This window comes from Camelus dromedarius, chromosome 4, assembly GCF_036321535.1.
Source record: "Camelus dromedarius isolate mCamDro1 chromosome 4, mCamDro1.pat, whole genome shotgun sequence".
Taxonomy (NCBI): Eukaryota; Metazoa; Chordata; class Mammalia; order Artiodactyla; family Camelidae; genus Camelus; species Camelus dromedarius.
In genome coordinates, this window is record NC_087439.1 from 51792020 (window position 1) to 51807507 (window position 15488).

Sequence of the window (15488 nt, forward strand, 5' to 3'; positions counted from 1 at the left end):
CACTGGAATTATAGCAATGCACACAATAGGCAGAATCTCTGCTCTCAAGGAGCGTGCATTTTAGTTAAGCACAGTCAAATCTAGTAATATTCTATCTAAAAAGTCCCTTCCACTCATAAAGTGTTTCAGAGTTGAAATAGAAGCTTATCATTGAGCTATTTTCATACAAGGAAGTAGAAAATGAAATTCAGGATGTGCATAGGGAAGAATGTGCTGACCTAAATGACCTGTTCTAATGGTGTATCGTCTGTGTTCCTTGAGTTGTAAAGGCATGCAAAGCTCCACTGGGGGCAAGGAAGTGATGCTTACAATTCAAGAAGAGACCTCTTTGCCCCCTGCTTTTTATGACTTCCAAGTAAGATCAAATTAATTGATTCCTACAGTTGTTTCCAGGTGTACTAGTAGTTGCTGACACACTCAACGGCATCTTAAATGCAAAAAGATTGTTTTAGACATGTGTGATACTTCTACCACAATAAGAAAGATCATGAAGTGAGTCTTGAATTTCACTGTAGCCCTGACTCCAAGGGCACATGGAAATTCGCTCCTCCCCTATGCGGGCTTCAGCAACTCACTTGCATCTCGGAGTCTTAGATTTGTCAGTTGTAAATTGGGGATCATAATATCTACTTCAAAGGGTTTGGGGGAAGATTAAATGACAGAATGAATGTGACAGGGCCCAGGACAGTGAGACTCTGACAGACGACAGGCATTTAGTTTGTTTGTCCCTGTCAAACATGACGTAAAAGCAAATCATTTCTGTGCTTGGTAATATTCATTTGATCTATGATCTAACTACACAGCTGAATGTCCACAACAGTGTTCTCTAAGAAATCTCTGAAAGGTCCAAAAGTGAGCTCAGAAATACAAATCATGTCTTTCCCTGAAGGACGCCAGAAGGTGACATGACATTTATATGTAGAATTAAAGCAAATCCCCAAAACTACTGGAATCTTAAAGAAGAAATAAGCTGGGTTTCTGGAAGCTTGGGACAGGAAACCTTAAACCAGATCAAATCCAACCACTAGCAGATGCTCATAGGAGGTGACATTAAATAATAAGCTTTACAGACGCCAGAGGGAGGTGGTCGAGTTCACTTTATCCAGTAACCACTGCAGGCTCAGACCTAAGGCTTAAGGGCTCTTTTGGGGCCAAAAATGTCTTTGGAGTTGAAAAATAAGTTCTTCTCTGAAATACAAAAAGGAATCGGCAAAATTAAAAAAAACAACAGATGTTTATCAAATGCCTACAAAAAAGTTATGTTAACTAGTCAACTGCATTAATGGTGGGTATGTTTTCATATAGTTGATATATTAAGGGGTGGATCATCTGACAGTAAAAGAGCCTGTGAAGGACAAAAATCTGCAAATGACCTTGAAGGCAGCTCTACTGTCTCGAAAACAACAGCAAGAAATATTTGAAAGATCTTTTGAGCCTTAAGTAATGATTTCTGTTCCTATGGAATTCTGAAGATAGTGTATGTCTGTTGAAGAGATTCAGGCCTTTTACCCTCTGTTTTACCCCATCTATTCCGAATTCTTAGTCAAATACCACCACCACCCACCCACATTTCCTCACCTAATTATAAACACAGCCAAGTGCAGGGTACTGGATAATCTCCAGCCGCCCTTCATCCACCACCTGCCCCCCTCCACCCTATGGGAGGGAGGCTGGGGAAGCTATTCCTTTGGCTCCCTCCTTACCTGTCTGTAGTTCGGCCATAACCTCCTGCTTGTGACTGTGCTCTGTCTGGGACCCTTTCCTGCAGGTGATCTCTTTGGGCTCTGGTAACTGCTCCTTTCCCGTGCTTTTGGCTGGGTGCAGTGTGGCTTTTCCCAGGGCTCTGCACCACCTCCTGTTCATGTTCATGAACCTGCCCACACCTCATAATCGTCCCTTCACTAGACTCTCTTCAGTTATGCTGTTGAGTTGCATGTGCCTCCTGTCTGCCTGTGACCTAATCTCCTTGTATAGCGACAACAATCAAAACTTCTCTCCCCAGTAAACCATCCTAAGCATTTACCTTCACTACTAGATAGTTGTTTCAATTCCCAATAGACTTCTACCTTGCCCTTTCTCCCTTACAGGCTGCAAGTATTTTTTACATTACGTTCAGACTTCTCTTACTTTCCTCTTCATCCCTCCTCTCTCTCTTTTCTTCTCAAGTGGTTTGTGAGGATCTTCCATGTACCACAAACTATGGGGGCTAACAGACAGCATAAAATCCTTCACTTAATAGTTGTAAAGACAAGAGAGCTACGTAACAATGTGAGGAGAGACGATGGGAAGGGCAGAGCCAAAATAACTGAGAGACAATAAGTGCCCACGAACCCAGAGATGGAGCAGAGCAGAGGAAGGGAAAACAAAAGCAGAGTTCTGGAGGGGAGGGTACAGCTCAGTGGCAGAGCGCATGCTTGGCATGCACGAGGTCCTGGGTTCAATCCCCAGTACCACCATGAAAAAAATTTAAAAAACAGGAGAGCTTCTCCTGGAAAGGGTAACTCAGCTGGAAACTTTCCATTTCATTCCACAAAAGAACTGAGGCTTTCAGCCAAAGGGGATAAAATATGATAAGAGAGAAATGCAAATAAAGAGTAACTTTCAGAGAAAATAGAAACAGAGTAGAGAACTAAAACCCTGTCAAAGAACAACATACGCTCACAAACCAGGAAGGCCACAACATTTGCCATCGCTGATCTTCAGGTGTGACGATGGACCTCCTGAAAGTTAAAGAATAAACAGACATGCTTTTCAATCTAGAGAGGGAAGCGTACCAATTCCTTGGGGAAATGCAATCTTTTTCACACTGAATTTTAAAAACGTATTGTGCACAACTTTACAGAGAGGGTCCTGAGTGATATACAGAACATACAGTGTTTAATAATGTATCTGTAGCAGGTGTAGTGACCTAATTTATACGTTAGTATTTTGGGTGGAACCTTTTAACAAAAGTCAAGGGCATCACACTAAAAGGCAACTCACTAAATGCAACTGAATGAGGGGTTGAAGAGATTTAGCGCAAGTTTCAAATAATAAGAACGAGAGTGGGGCCTCACCCCCTGACCTGTGGGTGGGATTTATAATAGTCACAAGATCTCTGGTAAGGAGCATCTCTCAGGTGTTCCTTTGACAGAAATTGAAACTGAAAGCCAGGAGCACTCTGGCTAGGATGCTAGTTTTCTGTGTGATTGACTGACAGGTGATTAACCATTACCTTTAAGAGTTTTTGACAAAGTTCACATTCCCTGTTGTAAAGTTATCCACATTTTCTCACTGGCATTAATAATAAGTGCTACTTTACACTTAACCAAGTAATTTATATTTTTGTAAGTAAATCCACTTCCAGCTTGATAATTATGCTCTTGGATTTCAGGCTGTTGATGTAGAAAAGTCCTTAGGGACGCTGCATGGATCTTTTGGTAAATGTATGAGAGGCAAGCAAACACCCTGGGGAAGGTCAGCATGGAAGGCAAATCTCTCTCAGTGTCAGGACCTGCTGCTACAGGAGGAGGCTCAAGACACTAGCTGCTCATTGCTTCTCCTGTGCTCGTGACTAGTGACTTGAAAGGGCTTTGAAGATGAAGCCATGTCACGTGTCGGTGTTAGAACCAGCCAAGCCAAGCTGTCTGCCTCATACCTCTGTTTCCAAGAGTTTTGTTTAAAGACTGTAGGGGATAATATCTGGCCGTGAGTGTGAGCAGGAATTATCACTAGGAAAAGATATTAAAGGGATTAGGCCATTTAAGCATTTGATCTTTGAAGTTCTGAGGGTCAGAAGGCTGTGAATACCAATAAAATAAATCCAGTGGGGTGAAAATTGTTTACACAGTAGGTTCCTGACATTGAAGGTTTAACATTTGTTGGTTTGACACGTTGTGAGTAACAGTATAGGGTCAGGGCAGTTAATTTAGGAGAATTGTGGATTTGAATCATGTTTATAATACAGCTGTGTACCAGAGTGTCACCTACTAATAAATGAGCCCAACACAGATCACAGACACATTAATGTGTGGCTTTCATTCTCTATTTGTGCCACATAGAATTATATTACATAATGAAAAAGCATTTGTTCTAGAAATTAGTAATAGGAAATATAAGCTGGAAACACCTTACATGTCTACCAAGGGGGAGTATTTATACTGATACCACAGACTATTTGGCAGCTCTTGAATATAAGAATAATGGTGAAAGGGACTTTGCTTTACCAGAAATTACAACTTACTATAAAACTACAGCAGTCAAACTGCCAGGTATTGGCACAGTAATATAAAAATAAATAATTCAATAGAATAGAGGGTCCAGAAATAGATCCACGCAAATCTGAGGAATGAATCTATGATGGTTTTGTTCATAATGGTGCTGATATAACTGAATATTTATTCAGATGAAGGCACCTCATACCATATAACATAAATCTCAAATGGATTAAATATCTAAGAGTAAAAAGAACATAACAAAATATTATAACTACATTTACAAAAACATTTGGAAGCCTCACAAGTTGGACAGACTATCTTAAGCAACACTGGAAACTCAGATGCCATAAAGACTGAACAATTTACCAAGTCAATAATTTGGGATGGCACAACCTACCCTACAAGTTCAAAAGACTGAGGGAAATATTTGTATACATGTGTCAGTAAATAGTCAAATGCTTCAAAATGAACATAGATGTACGAGTATAAGGATGATTATTTTAGCAATGTTTTAAGTTGAAAAATTTTGGAAACAACTTGAATGTCAATCAATAGGGGAGTGGTTGAATGATATATGGTATAACCATGATAAGAGTATTATCCAGCAACTAAAGAAAGTGAGTTAGACCCACATTACCTCACAAAGATGGCTAGGGCAGCAGTGAAAAGCAAGTTGTGGAATATAATCCAATGTTGTTATTCTCCCTCACAGCAATCTGTTTATTTCAGTCATAGTTCTTACTTGCTCGTTGTTGTTTGCATGTTTTGCTGTTTTCTTAATTATTGCCTGATACTTCCACTGGGCTATAAACTCTATAGATTTTTTTAAGCAACAAAATCTGTTCAGTTGGCCTTTAAATCCCTGACTTCTGGTACAGTGCTGTCCTAGATGGAAGGTGCTCATTAAATATTTGTTTAATGAAAATTTATAGTAAACTTTTGGAATGATACAGAAAATCTATTAAGAGTGATTTCCTTTAGATAGTTGGGCCTAGCTCTCTCAAAGCAAAGATGGAAAACTTTTAATTTTGGGGGGATTAGCAGATACAAACTACTATATACAGAATAGATAAACAACAAGGTCCTACTGTATAGCATAGGGAACTATACTCAATAACTTGTAATAACCTATAATGAAAAAGAATAGAAAAAGGTGTATGTATATGTGTATATATATATATATATATATATATATAACTGAATCACTATGCAAGATATACCAGAAACTAACACAACATTGTAAATCAACTGTACTTCAATGAAAAAAACACAATAATCAACTTCATATAACAAATACAGACATTTAAGAAATTCTTAACAAAAAGCTTTTTTTACTTTATACTTGATTGAAGTGTTTGTATTTTCATCATGAGCATATATTACTTTCATTTTAAAAAGACTAATTTTTATGGTAACGTATCTAAAACCAGTTGTGAGATTAAAACATAAAATTAAAACATATAAAATCTACTGAATAAAAAACAAAACAAATAACAAACAAAAAAACTTTCTCCATGAAAGACACCCCCTTAAACTGCTATTCTATGCATGAGAGCCACCAAAGGCTGACGAAGTCTAGACAAGGAAAATTCTACACACGCAGGGGAAAAACGACTGCAAAGAGGCCTCGTATACTGAAGTGTTAGCTATGCAATTTGGACATTAGGAATGAGCATGCATTACTTTTATAGAGAGCAAACAAAATTCAAACACTTACAAAAAGCAGCTGTCACATAAATATGACAGTTGGGGCAGGAAACGAGCCTTCTGGAAAAATCTTTCTTTGCTACTGCTACTGTGTCTGCCTCTCTTGAACTGCCCACTGGAACCTCCAGTCCACTGTAACCAGACGACGTTCTACATCATCGGTCTTTTCCAAGTGCTCTGCCACCTCCTTGCCTAGCGGAAATGTGGGTCTCCCTAGAGGATGCTGCTTCCTTTGTGACCTCACCTGGTGGAAACTGCTTAGTGTCCACACAGCCACGTTCTGGTTTCCCCGAGCTTCCCATCACCACCTCTAGACATTACATGTTCAGTATATGGGCCTCCTGCCTCTCCTTAAGTGTTGGTTTTTCTCAGGTTCTGCCTCTTCGTACTCTTTGTGCTTTCCTTGCATTTAACTCATCTACACTCAAGGCTTCCACTACGTCTTGATAATCTCAGAATGATGTCTCTGGCTCTCTCACCTCTCGTGAGCGCCACATTCACACTTCACTGTCTACTGGGTATCTCCAAGAGAATCTCAGGCTCAAAACAGCAAGCTTGAACTCCTTATAAATCTGTTACTCATCTTGATTTTTCTGTCTGAGTTAATAAAGTCACAATCTATCCAATCACCCAAGTTAGAACACTGGGACTTGTTCCTAAGTCTTTTCTCTCCCTCATATCTGCTTCTGAGAGGTCAATAAATTCTTTTCATCCTACCACCTAGATGTATTCTGAATCCTGACAGTCCTGTTGCTACTTCCAGCTTTAGTATCGGATTCCTCACTGGTGCTTCTGGATGTGTTCTGTGTCCCACCAATCTAATTCCACACCAAAACCAAAAAGCACTCTGCAATACAAATTTCACCTCACTTCCCTGATTTAAGTCTTCAGCAACTCTTGGAAACCCTACATCACTTGAGATACTGACTGAGTACATAATCTTCCACTGCTGACTTTCTGGTCCCCCGTTTGGTCTTGAACTGGCACAAGTGAAACTCTGCCCAGAACAATGATTGACACATAGTGGGTGCTTGTTATGGGCTGAACTGTGTGCTCCTCCCCTTCATATGTTGACATCCTAACTCTTAGTACCTCAGAATGTGACGGTAGATGGATTCTTTAAAGGGGTAACTAAGTTAAAATGAGGTCATTAGGGTGGTGTCTTTATAAGAAGAGGTGATTAAGATACAGACACACACAAAGGAAAGGCCATGTGAAGTTATGCAAAGACGATGGTGATCATCAAGCCAATGAGTAAAAGCCTCAGAAGAAACCAACCCTGCTCTTGAACATATAGCCTCCAGGACACTGAGAAAATTAATTTCTGTTGTTTAAGGCCCCCAGTCTGTGGTACTTTGTTATGGCAGCCACGGCAAGCTAACATAGTGCCCCATGGACCGTTTCCTGAAGAAATGAACACATTTATCAGAGAGATATGTTGATGACTATTTGGTGCCTGACTTTCTCTGAAACCTGAAGCTTGTTTTAAGGAAATGAGATTGGAGTGGGCCAGAGAAGACAGGCCTTGCCGCCAGCTGATGAGAATATTCCAGGAGCAAAAGACTGCCTATCTTTTGGCCGTCAATTTGGATTGAAGTGTTAAATGTTTACTCTGCCATTTAAAAAGCTAAAGCATTAGCAGTAAAGTTTCACTTTTTGCAAGTTCTTTTCATCTCGGTCAGAATGAAGACACCCTGGTTACCTGTATGTGAGCCTTCATCTCCTCCTGTCTCTGTGGGTAGACTGTGGTGTGGGCTAGGGGTGTTTATAGGAACCCAGAGGAGGAAATCAGAATCATCAACCCTGCAGAAACTACACTCATTAGAGGTTAGAAGAGTAACAAGTATAAGACCCTGAGGAAGTTTAAAAACTCTCTAAGCTTTGAAAAAGAGAAAAGCAGGCCCCGACATCCAGAAGCTGGTTAGGTGCTCACAGTTAGGTCTTGTGTCCTTCTGATAAACAGAAACAAGATCACAGAACAGTAACACAAACAAGGCCACTCTGGGACCATGATGGATAAAGACGGCAAGAAAACCACTCCATCATCTTGCCTGACACTAACATCAACGTTGTCCAAGCTACAAAAATGACCCAGAAATCTTCTCTCCAGGCTAATAGGAGTGACTGCTGCTGCTTTACCCGCTTACAGGTTCTACCTCTATTTGTTCTTCCTGCCCTACAGATGAAATTTATTAAGATACTCAAACATAAACTTACCTTTGCCTCCAATCCACAAGGCCTGGTTTCCTTCGGATTCCCCAAAGTCACCTAACACAAGCCCAAATTCTGTCTTAAGTCATTTCTAACTTCCTGTTACTGAAGTGCCCTGTACTTCCCTATGGTATGTGGTCTCCTTTGTGGTAACAAGCAATAAACCCAACCCGTTTAGCTATGGATGTGCTCCTGATAGTCTTTGGATGGAGAGCACTGGTGTCATGTATGTTTATAGACCCTATATACACGTGTGTGTGTGTGCGTGCGTGCACACGTGCATGCACATGAACACAGAAAAAAGCCTGGAAATGTAAGCACTAAAATGTTAATAACTATTGTCTCTGGGTGGTAGATTATGGGTTAATTTGACATTCTTATTTTTCACTTATCTATATTTTCTGTTTCTACGATAAAGATGATTGCTATGTAGAATAGGAGGAAAAAGCTATCTAAAATAGAGAAATAGCATATGTAAGGAATTTCTTATTCTTTAGAAAAATTTTCTCAACAGATTTGAAAAGGTGGAACATTCATGTTCAGAAATTATAGCCTTACAATGGAATTAGATAAATCTCATTTTGTTTGAATCATAATCCAAATCATCACGAACAGATACTTTTATAAAGGAATATAACTAGATTTTACTGATCTCACCATAGACACTGAAGAAAACATAACAAAAGTAAGAGGTGATGGCTCCCAATAATTAATATATTTTAATTCAATTTGTTCTCTGATAATTCCTTCCCCTGTTATGTCCTTTTGAAAGCCTTTTTCAAGTTGATTAATTCATCAGCTTCCAACATTCAACATTTTTATTCTGCAAGTAGTATCTGATGAATAAATGTTCTGAAACTAATGCCACGTATCCAGTTTTTTCCTTAACAGTATCTCACATAGAATGTTCCAGATCTAACTCAATATATTTTTCTTCCTAGCCATTCTATATTTGATGATTCCAGGTCAGTGACCCATTTAAAAATAGAAAAATGTAATCATATTAAAATAGGAGTTAGGGGATGAGGAGGATAGTCCACCCCATTGTTTTATTTTATTGAAATTCCTAGAAATAGCCATTACCTCCTGAGGACACTCTATTAAATGAGTTTTTAGAAGTATAAAAGACATAAGCTTTGTACTAAGGTAGGAATAAGATGAATTTATATGCAGTTCCAAATTAATAAACCCAACAACTTAATTTAACAGTTCATCTTAACTTTAGAAATAGTGTGGATTCAATTCTACTTGCTGGGGAGACTGGCTAGGCAGTTGTGGGTAAAAGCAGAAGTCACCCTTCCATGAAAGCCAGACACAGAAAGACTTTGGTTTGACCCAAGAATCTTTAGAATCGAGGGATCTTTAAGTATGGCCCATCCATCAGCCTGGCCAAAAATGGATTATCTTCCCACTGTCTCCAATGCCTTCTTTGAATATAAGCCAGGTCTTTAAAACATCCCTTCCCATGTGAAAGGAGTTCACATGGTATTCAAGAAGTTGGATCTAAGAGCACACTGCTACAGCTGGAGCCTGACACACAGCTGAAGAGGGGAAGACTGAATGAATGGGGTAGGGAAGGGGTCCTTTTCCATGCTAAAGCAGGGAGAAGTCCCCAGCCAGAGATAAGGTATAGCTGGAAAGTATGAGATCTGGGTTCTAGCCTAGTTTTACTTCTACCCAGTTGTGTGATAACCCCTCTGGGCCTATATCAGACAAGAGGGACAAGAATAACCCTCTTTGAGAGGCAGGAAGGCCAGGGAGGGAGGCTGTCTCCCAGGGCCAGAGCACAGGGATGTCAATGAAGATAAAAGAAGAGGTCAAAGTTGAGAGATGATTATGAGTTGTTAGGGATTAGAGAATGCAGAGTGAGGGTAATGGACATAAGGATGACTCCAAAATTTCTGGCTTAAGCAAGTGGGTTGGTAATAATGCCTTTTACTGGGTTAAGAAGAGACGCAAGTTTGTCTTGGGAAAAGATAACTTCTGATACAGGCAAAGCTGAGGGGTTAGTGGAGAAAAAGGTGCTGAGTAGATGATAAGATCCAGAGCATACACTAGGAGTCCGGACTGGAGGTGAACCTTCAGCAGCTCTTGGCTCATTTGTTTGGCACCTGAAACTCTGGGAGTGAATGATCTCCCAGGAGAGCATGGAAGGGAACTCGGATGGATAACTGAGAAAATGCAACAATTAAAAGGAGAAGGAGATGGGCAAAGAGACTGAGAAGGAAATATAATAGGAAATCCAGGTGAGAATAGTAGCACAAAAGCCAAAGGAAATGAATATTTTAAGAATGAGGGAGAAATAAATGGTTCCAAATGTTGCTGGAATGTGCCATTTGGATTCAATGTCATTTTAACATTAGGGAGATGTTATTTCCATGAAGTGGTGGGAGATGGAAGTGTATGAGTCTCTTTCAAGAAATTTCTTTTGTGAAGGGGAGGGAAAAATAGAATGGGAGCTGGAGAATATCTTATAGAAAATAGAAAACACCCACCAATTCTTCCCAGAGAAGGGTAAAAAACCAGCATCCGTGTCTGTGATGAGTTCATACATATTTGCTTCAGGTATTTAGCTCAGTCTATACTGAATGTCAGGGACACACCACCTCACAGCACAAGACACGTGGATGCTTGAATACATGACTATGCTTCCAAAGACATGTCATATCATACTTGCTACTGCTTGTAGACAATCAATATTTTAATTGGATTTTTGATACTGAATGAGAAATGACTGGATACATGTTGGCTCATTAAAGACCTCCATTGACAGTGAGTGGGAGGGGTGGGGGTGGCAATCTGCTTAAGGGGTAAAGGCAACACTGAGACAGACCCCAGAACTCAAAACTCAGGGAAATAGGGTTGTTATTAGGAAACCTATTAGGGTTGAGCAATAGACTGTTCCTGGATAGTAGACAGATTTTTCAAATTTACCTTAATGAGACAGAACGGCTTTTAGACCAGAGTAGAATGCAAAGAAAAAAACGACTGTTTTAATAAGTCATGAACATGTTGTTCAGAAATGGAGCGCAACAGAAGGCAGGTGTTAGCTCCTCTCACTCCTTCCAGCACCATCTGAAAGAAGGCAGGCAGGGCACCCTCTGAAAGTCCCACACGTTCACTGAACCCTCCTCGCATTGTGAAGATAAGCCCCTCAGACCACCCAAGCCTAATGATGACGAATTCAAACTTACCCCTCTAACTCCATGCTCACTGAGCGACCTTTTGAATGGCCATTTGCCTTCCCTTGTAGCTTGCTGTAAGACCACATTCACATTTTAAGTAGTGATTGGTTTCCACATGTCATCTATCACATTGACGAATGCTGATAAATATTTCATTGGTTTTGTTTTGTTTCTCTTTGGTTTGCAGATTTTTTTTCCCTAGAGTTATAAACATAAGGGACCTATATTTAGTTTAATATTTACACAAATTTAAGTAATAAGGTATTAAAAGTAATATAAATTAAAATTCTTGGACTCATCTACAAAACAGAAACAGACTCGCAGACATAGTAAACAATCTTACGGTTACCGGGGGAAAGCGGATGGGAAGGGATAAATTTGCGAGTTTGAGATTTGCAAATATTAACCACTATATATAAAAATAGATTTAAAAAATTTCTTCTGTATAGCACAGGGAACTATATTCAATATTTTATAATAACCTTCATTGAAAAAGAATGTGAAAACAAATATATATATATATGCATGACTGGGATATTATGCTGTACACCAAAAATTGACACATTGTGACTGACTATACTTCAATTAAAAAATATTCTTAGGACTCGTAATAATATTTTTCTCTTAAAATAGGTTTATTATTAAACAGTGTCACAACTGAAAAATCTAAGCGATGCTTAAAAGCCCTCCATTTTATGCCTAAGAACCACAATTTGACTAGATTGCACTTTTTATCACTTCAAAAATTAGCGTTTTTTCCTCTTCCAAGCCATTGAAAAAATTAATAGCCTATTTTTAGATTCGTTTTAGTTTACAGAAATATTAAGCAGGAAGTACCAAGAGTCGCATATACTCCCTTCCCACGCACAGTTCCCCCAATTATTAATGTCTTGCTTTAGTTCCTTTGTCACAACTCATAAGCCAATATTCCGGACACTACAGTGTGGAATCAAATCTCCTTCCTGGAGGTGGCAGGTCCAACACTTTCTAGAAATGCTGGCATTCTGTCTAGTACTAAACAAGAAAAAGATATTTGAAATTGCTGATAGCCACACATATGCATTATTTTAAATGTGTTCATTTTCAGAAGTATTTATTAAGCTCAGTTTTCTTTTTACTGCAGTCTTCTAACATCTAACAACCACCAATAGTTTCCCTGAATGAAATAGCAAAAACAAAAGCAAAAGTAAAAACAAAACCTATTAAGGTGACTTTATGTTAAGACTCTTGAATAGAGTTATCTTGTTAAATTCTATTTTCTTCACATAAGGGTAAGAGAAGGACCTGAGAGAAGAAACTTGTTCTTAAGCTACAAATATTCATGCTTTATGGCAGATCTGTCAGAGTAAAGGTTTCCAGACTAAAAAGTCACATCCTTAAGGACTATCCTATAGGCACAGATTTAAACAGAATTAATATCGATGACATTTGGAACTGTGCATGTAGCCTTTGCAAATGGATCGAGCCTCTTTACCAAAAAATGATATTCTCCACATTTTTTCCTATCAAATTCCAGGAGGATGTAGACTCCAATCTGAGGAATTTCGTGGGCTTCTAGTTGATATATTTAATTGAACATCATCAATATCATTATACTAGGGGGTGATAAGTTGGAAATTTCAGCTCATATAACAAACTTCTTCAACTAAAACTATTTAGCAATCTATCCATGATAGTAGTAATCCACTTAAGGAAAAAATTGATAAAAGGAGAGGTTAAATAAATACCCAGCAGTACAGTTGTTTAGTGAAGGCCACATTAATTGCTAGGTATTATTTCCTAAATTTTTCTGACAAAGCACCATTGTTAGATCCTGACCAAGGCTGTGCTAACTTGTATCTTTGGAACAGTGGTTCCCAACTGGGGATGATTTTATGCCAGGGGATATTTGGCAATATCTGGAGACATTTTTGGCTGTCTCCAAAAATGAAGGTGGGTGTGTGCTAATGGTGTCTAGAGTGTAGAAGCCAGGGATGCTGCTGAAAATTCTGCAATGCACAGGACTGTCCACACAACAAAAATCTATCTGGCCCCAAATGTTAATAGCACCAAGGTTGAGAAACCCCGCCTTAGAGGAATACACCATGAAAACCACATTTTCCTTTCTTTAAGTAACTTTAGTAAGTATATAGATATCTTATGGAACCTTCTTCTCAAAACCCAAGCAAAATCCAGTTTCCACATAGAACATGATCTGGTCAATGAATATTTTTTAAAAAGCGTTCTATTAAATTAAAAGGTGTAGCAGAATGTGTTTACTGCATCCATTTATTAAGCATATGCATCAGCATATTCTCCAAGTAAAGCACACCAACAACACTGCCCCTTGTTTATGTGCTACGTAACGGGACATCGAGTCATGATTTACTGCAGTTTACCTTCTATCACAGGGAAGCTGAGTGGAAAGCTGTAGTGATTTCTGTCTGAAAAGATAGCAATTGCTCTGTCCTCTGGCTCTCTTTGGAAACTGGTGGTTCTGAAAGCTTAAGGTACTATTTTTACTCTTATTTGGCTCTGACTTGTGTAACTATGTTCCTGCTTCTCATTTTCCTTGGTTTGGTCACACTGGTAGAGAATGAATGTGTGTGTGTTTGGAATGGGGGCACAAGGTTGTAGTCACTCAGAAAAGGCTAAGATAATTTCTCTTTCACAGTTGTCTTCACTCTGAAAACCAGAATTAATAACTTGACAAAATCAGATTTTCCTTTTAGATATGTATTCTTAATTAAACATATAATCTCTTCTTTTGAAAATTTAAAAAAACAAAGAAAACGGTATCTGAACATATTGGGCACTAAAAATATTTTTATCCAGGCTTAAGTTCAATTTAGAATAAAATTATGACGTGTTCTAGTTGTAATGTAAAAAAGATACTGTTTAAAAAGTGACAAACAGTTGTTTCTACCTAAGAATAAGAGCTAAAGTAGATCAAGAATCAAACAATGTTTTTTAAAAAACACTAATTTATGTGAACCACTTAGAAGAAAGCATTAGAAATATGTAAAAGCTTATTTCAAAAGAGACCATAATAGAAAAACAATTTGACTTCATTTCAATATAATATAGGCTAAATTTTTTTAATTGTTTGGAACTGACACAAAGCCTTCCTTTAAATCAGGTATTATGTGGGTGGACGTGCTGATAACCCTGTTTAAGTGCTACAGTCTTATGAGGTTGCCTTTCTATGAAGTTCTTCAAGATTCCACATGCTAAACACGCCCAGATACTTTTTGTGTTCTATTATGCCAATATGCAATTTTACATTCGCTCCACACATAAGAGGATGTTCTGCTAGGGTTGCATTTCCCTAGAGAATAACAAGATCTATGCCAATCAACTTTCTCTTTTCTAACATAGGGATAATTTGTCAACAACTACTACGTGCTATATTGTCAGTTATTTTATCATTCAGCTGAGTCACAGACTGCCAGCAGCATTTCTGCATTAAAGGGCATTGAGGCTGGGACTTTTAGGGGTTGAATAAGAGCCTGACTGTGCTTGGGTATACCATGTTTTTAACTGACTCTATTTAGAGTCCAGAAATATTTTTCTATTCTTCTCTATTGAATAAAGAGAACTTTTTATGACTGCCAAGCGTGTACTATTCCCAGCAAAGAAAGTTCTTATTTGCTTTCTGCTTCCCAGGAAATTTTCTTTAAATTTTGTTCTAAAACTTGGCTGGTTTCTTGATCATTTGGCCCCAAATACCAAGTCCTTAGTAATATCATCTGCCTGTTTGAATGAGAAAACCAAGGATATACTTTGTATTTAATACCCTTTAGAGATCAGAGAGATCTGGAAGCACTTTTAGAGATGGTTTAATTTATACCATCATTCACAGGCAAGGAACATGAGGGATAGAGATTTTAGTTGCCTAAATCCTCAGAGCTCTTCTGTAGCAGAGCTAGGATTAGAATTGTCTTTAGTTCTTCAAAATAGTAACGTTTAAGAGGAGTAATACGGAATAGTCCACATCTTTAAAACAAGTGCTCATTTCTATTTCTATTTGAATACAAGATGATTAAAACAGGCTCAAATGCATGAGATATATTATCAAATCAGTGTTCCACTACTTTAATAAGCATTATTTAAGGATTTTGATTAACTTATAAAAAGATCCACAACAACTTCGACAAAAAAGCCTGTTTATCCAATTAAAAAAAGATTCCGACGCCTCTAGGTTCCTCAG

At 38.5% G+C, this 15488-nt stretch overlaps 1 protein-coding gene across 1 annotated transcript in view; it reads right to left on the bottom strand.

Moving 5' to 3' along the window:
- Positions 1–11397, bottom strand: part of TTN (titin) — a 284130-nt gene extending 272733 nt beyond the window's left edge. The window contains exon 1 of the mRNA XM_064484940.1: positions 11309–11397. Within this exon, the coding sequence (XP_064341010.1) occupies positions 11309–11385 (77 nt within the window). The 5' untranslated portion in view covers positions 11386–11397. The remainder of the gene's footprint in view (positions 1–11308) is intronic.
- Positions 11398–15488: the final 4091 nt, after the last annotated feature.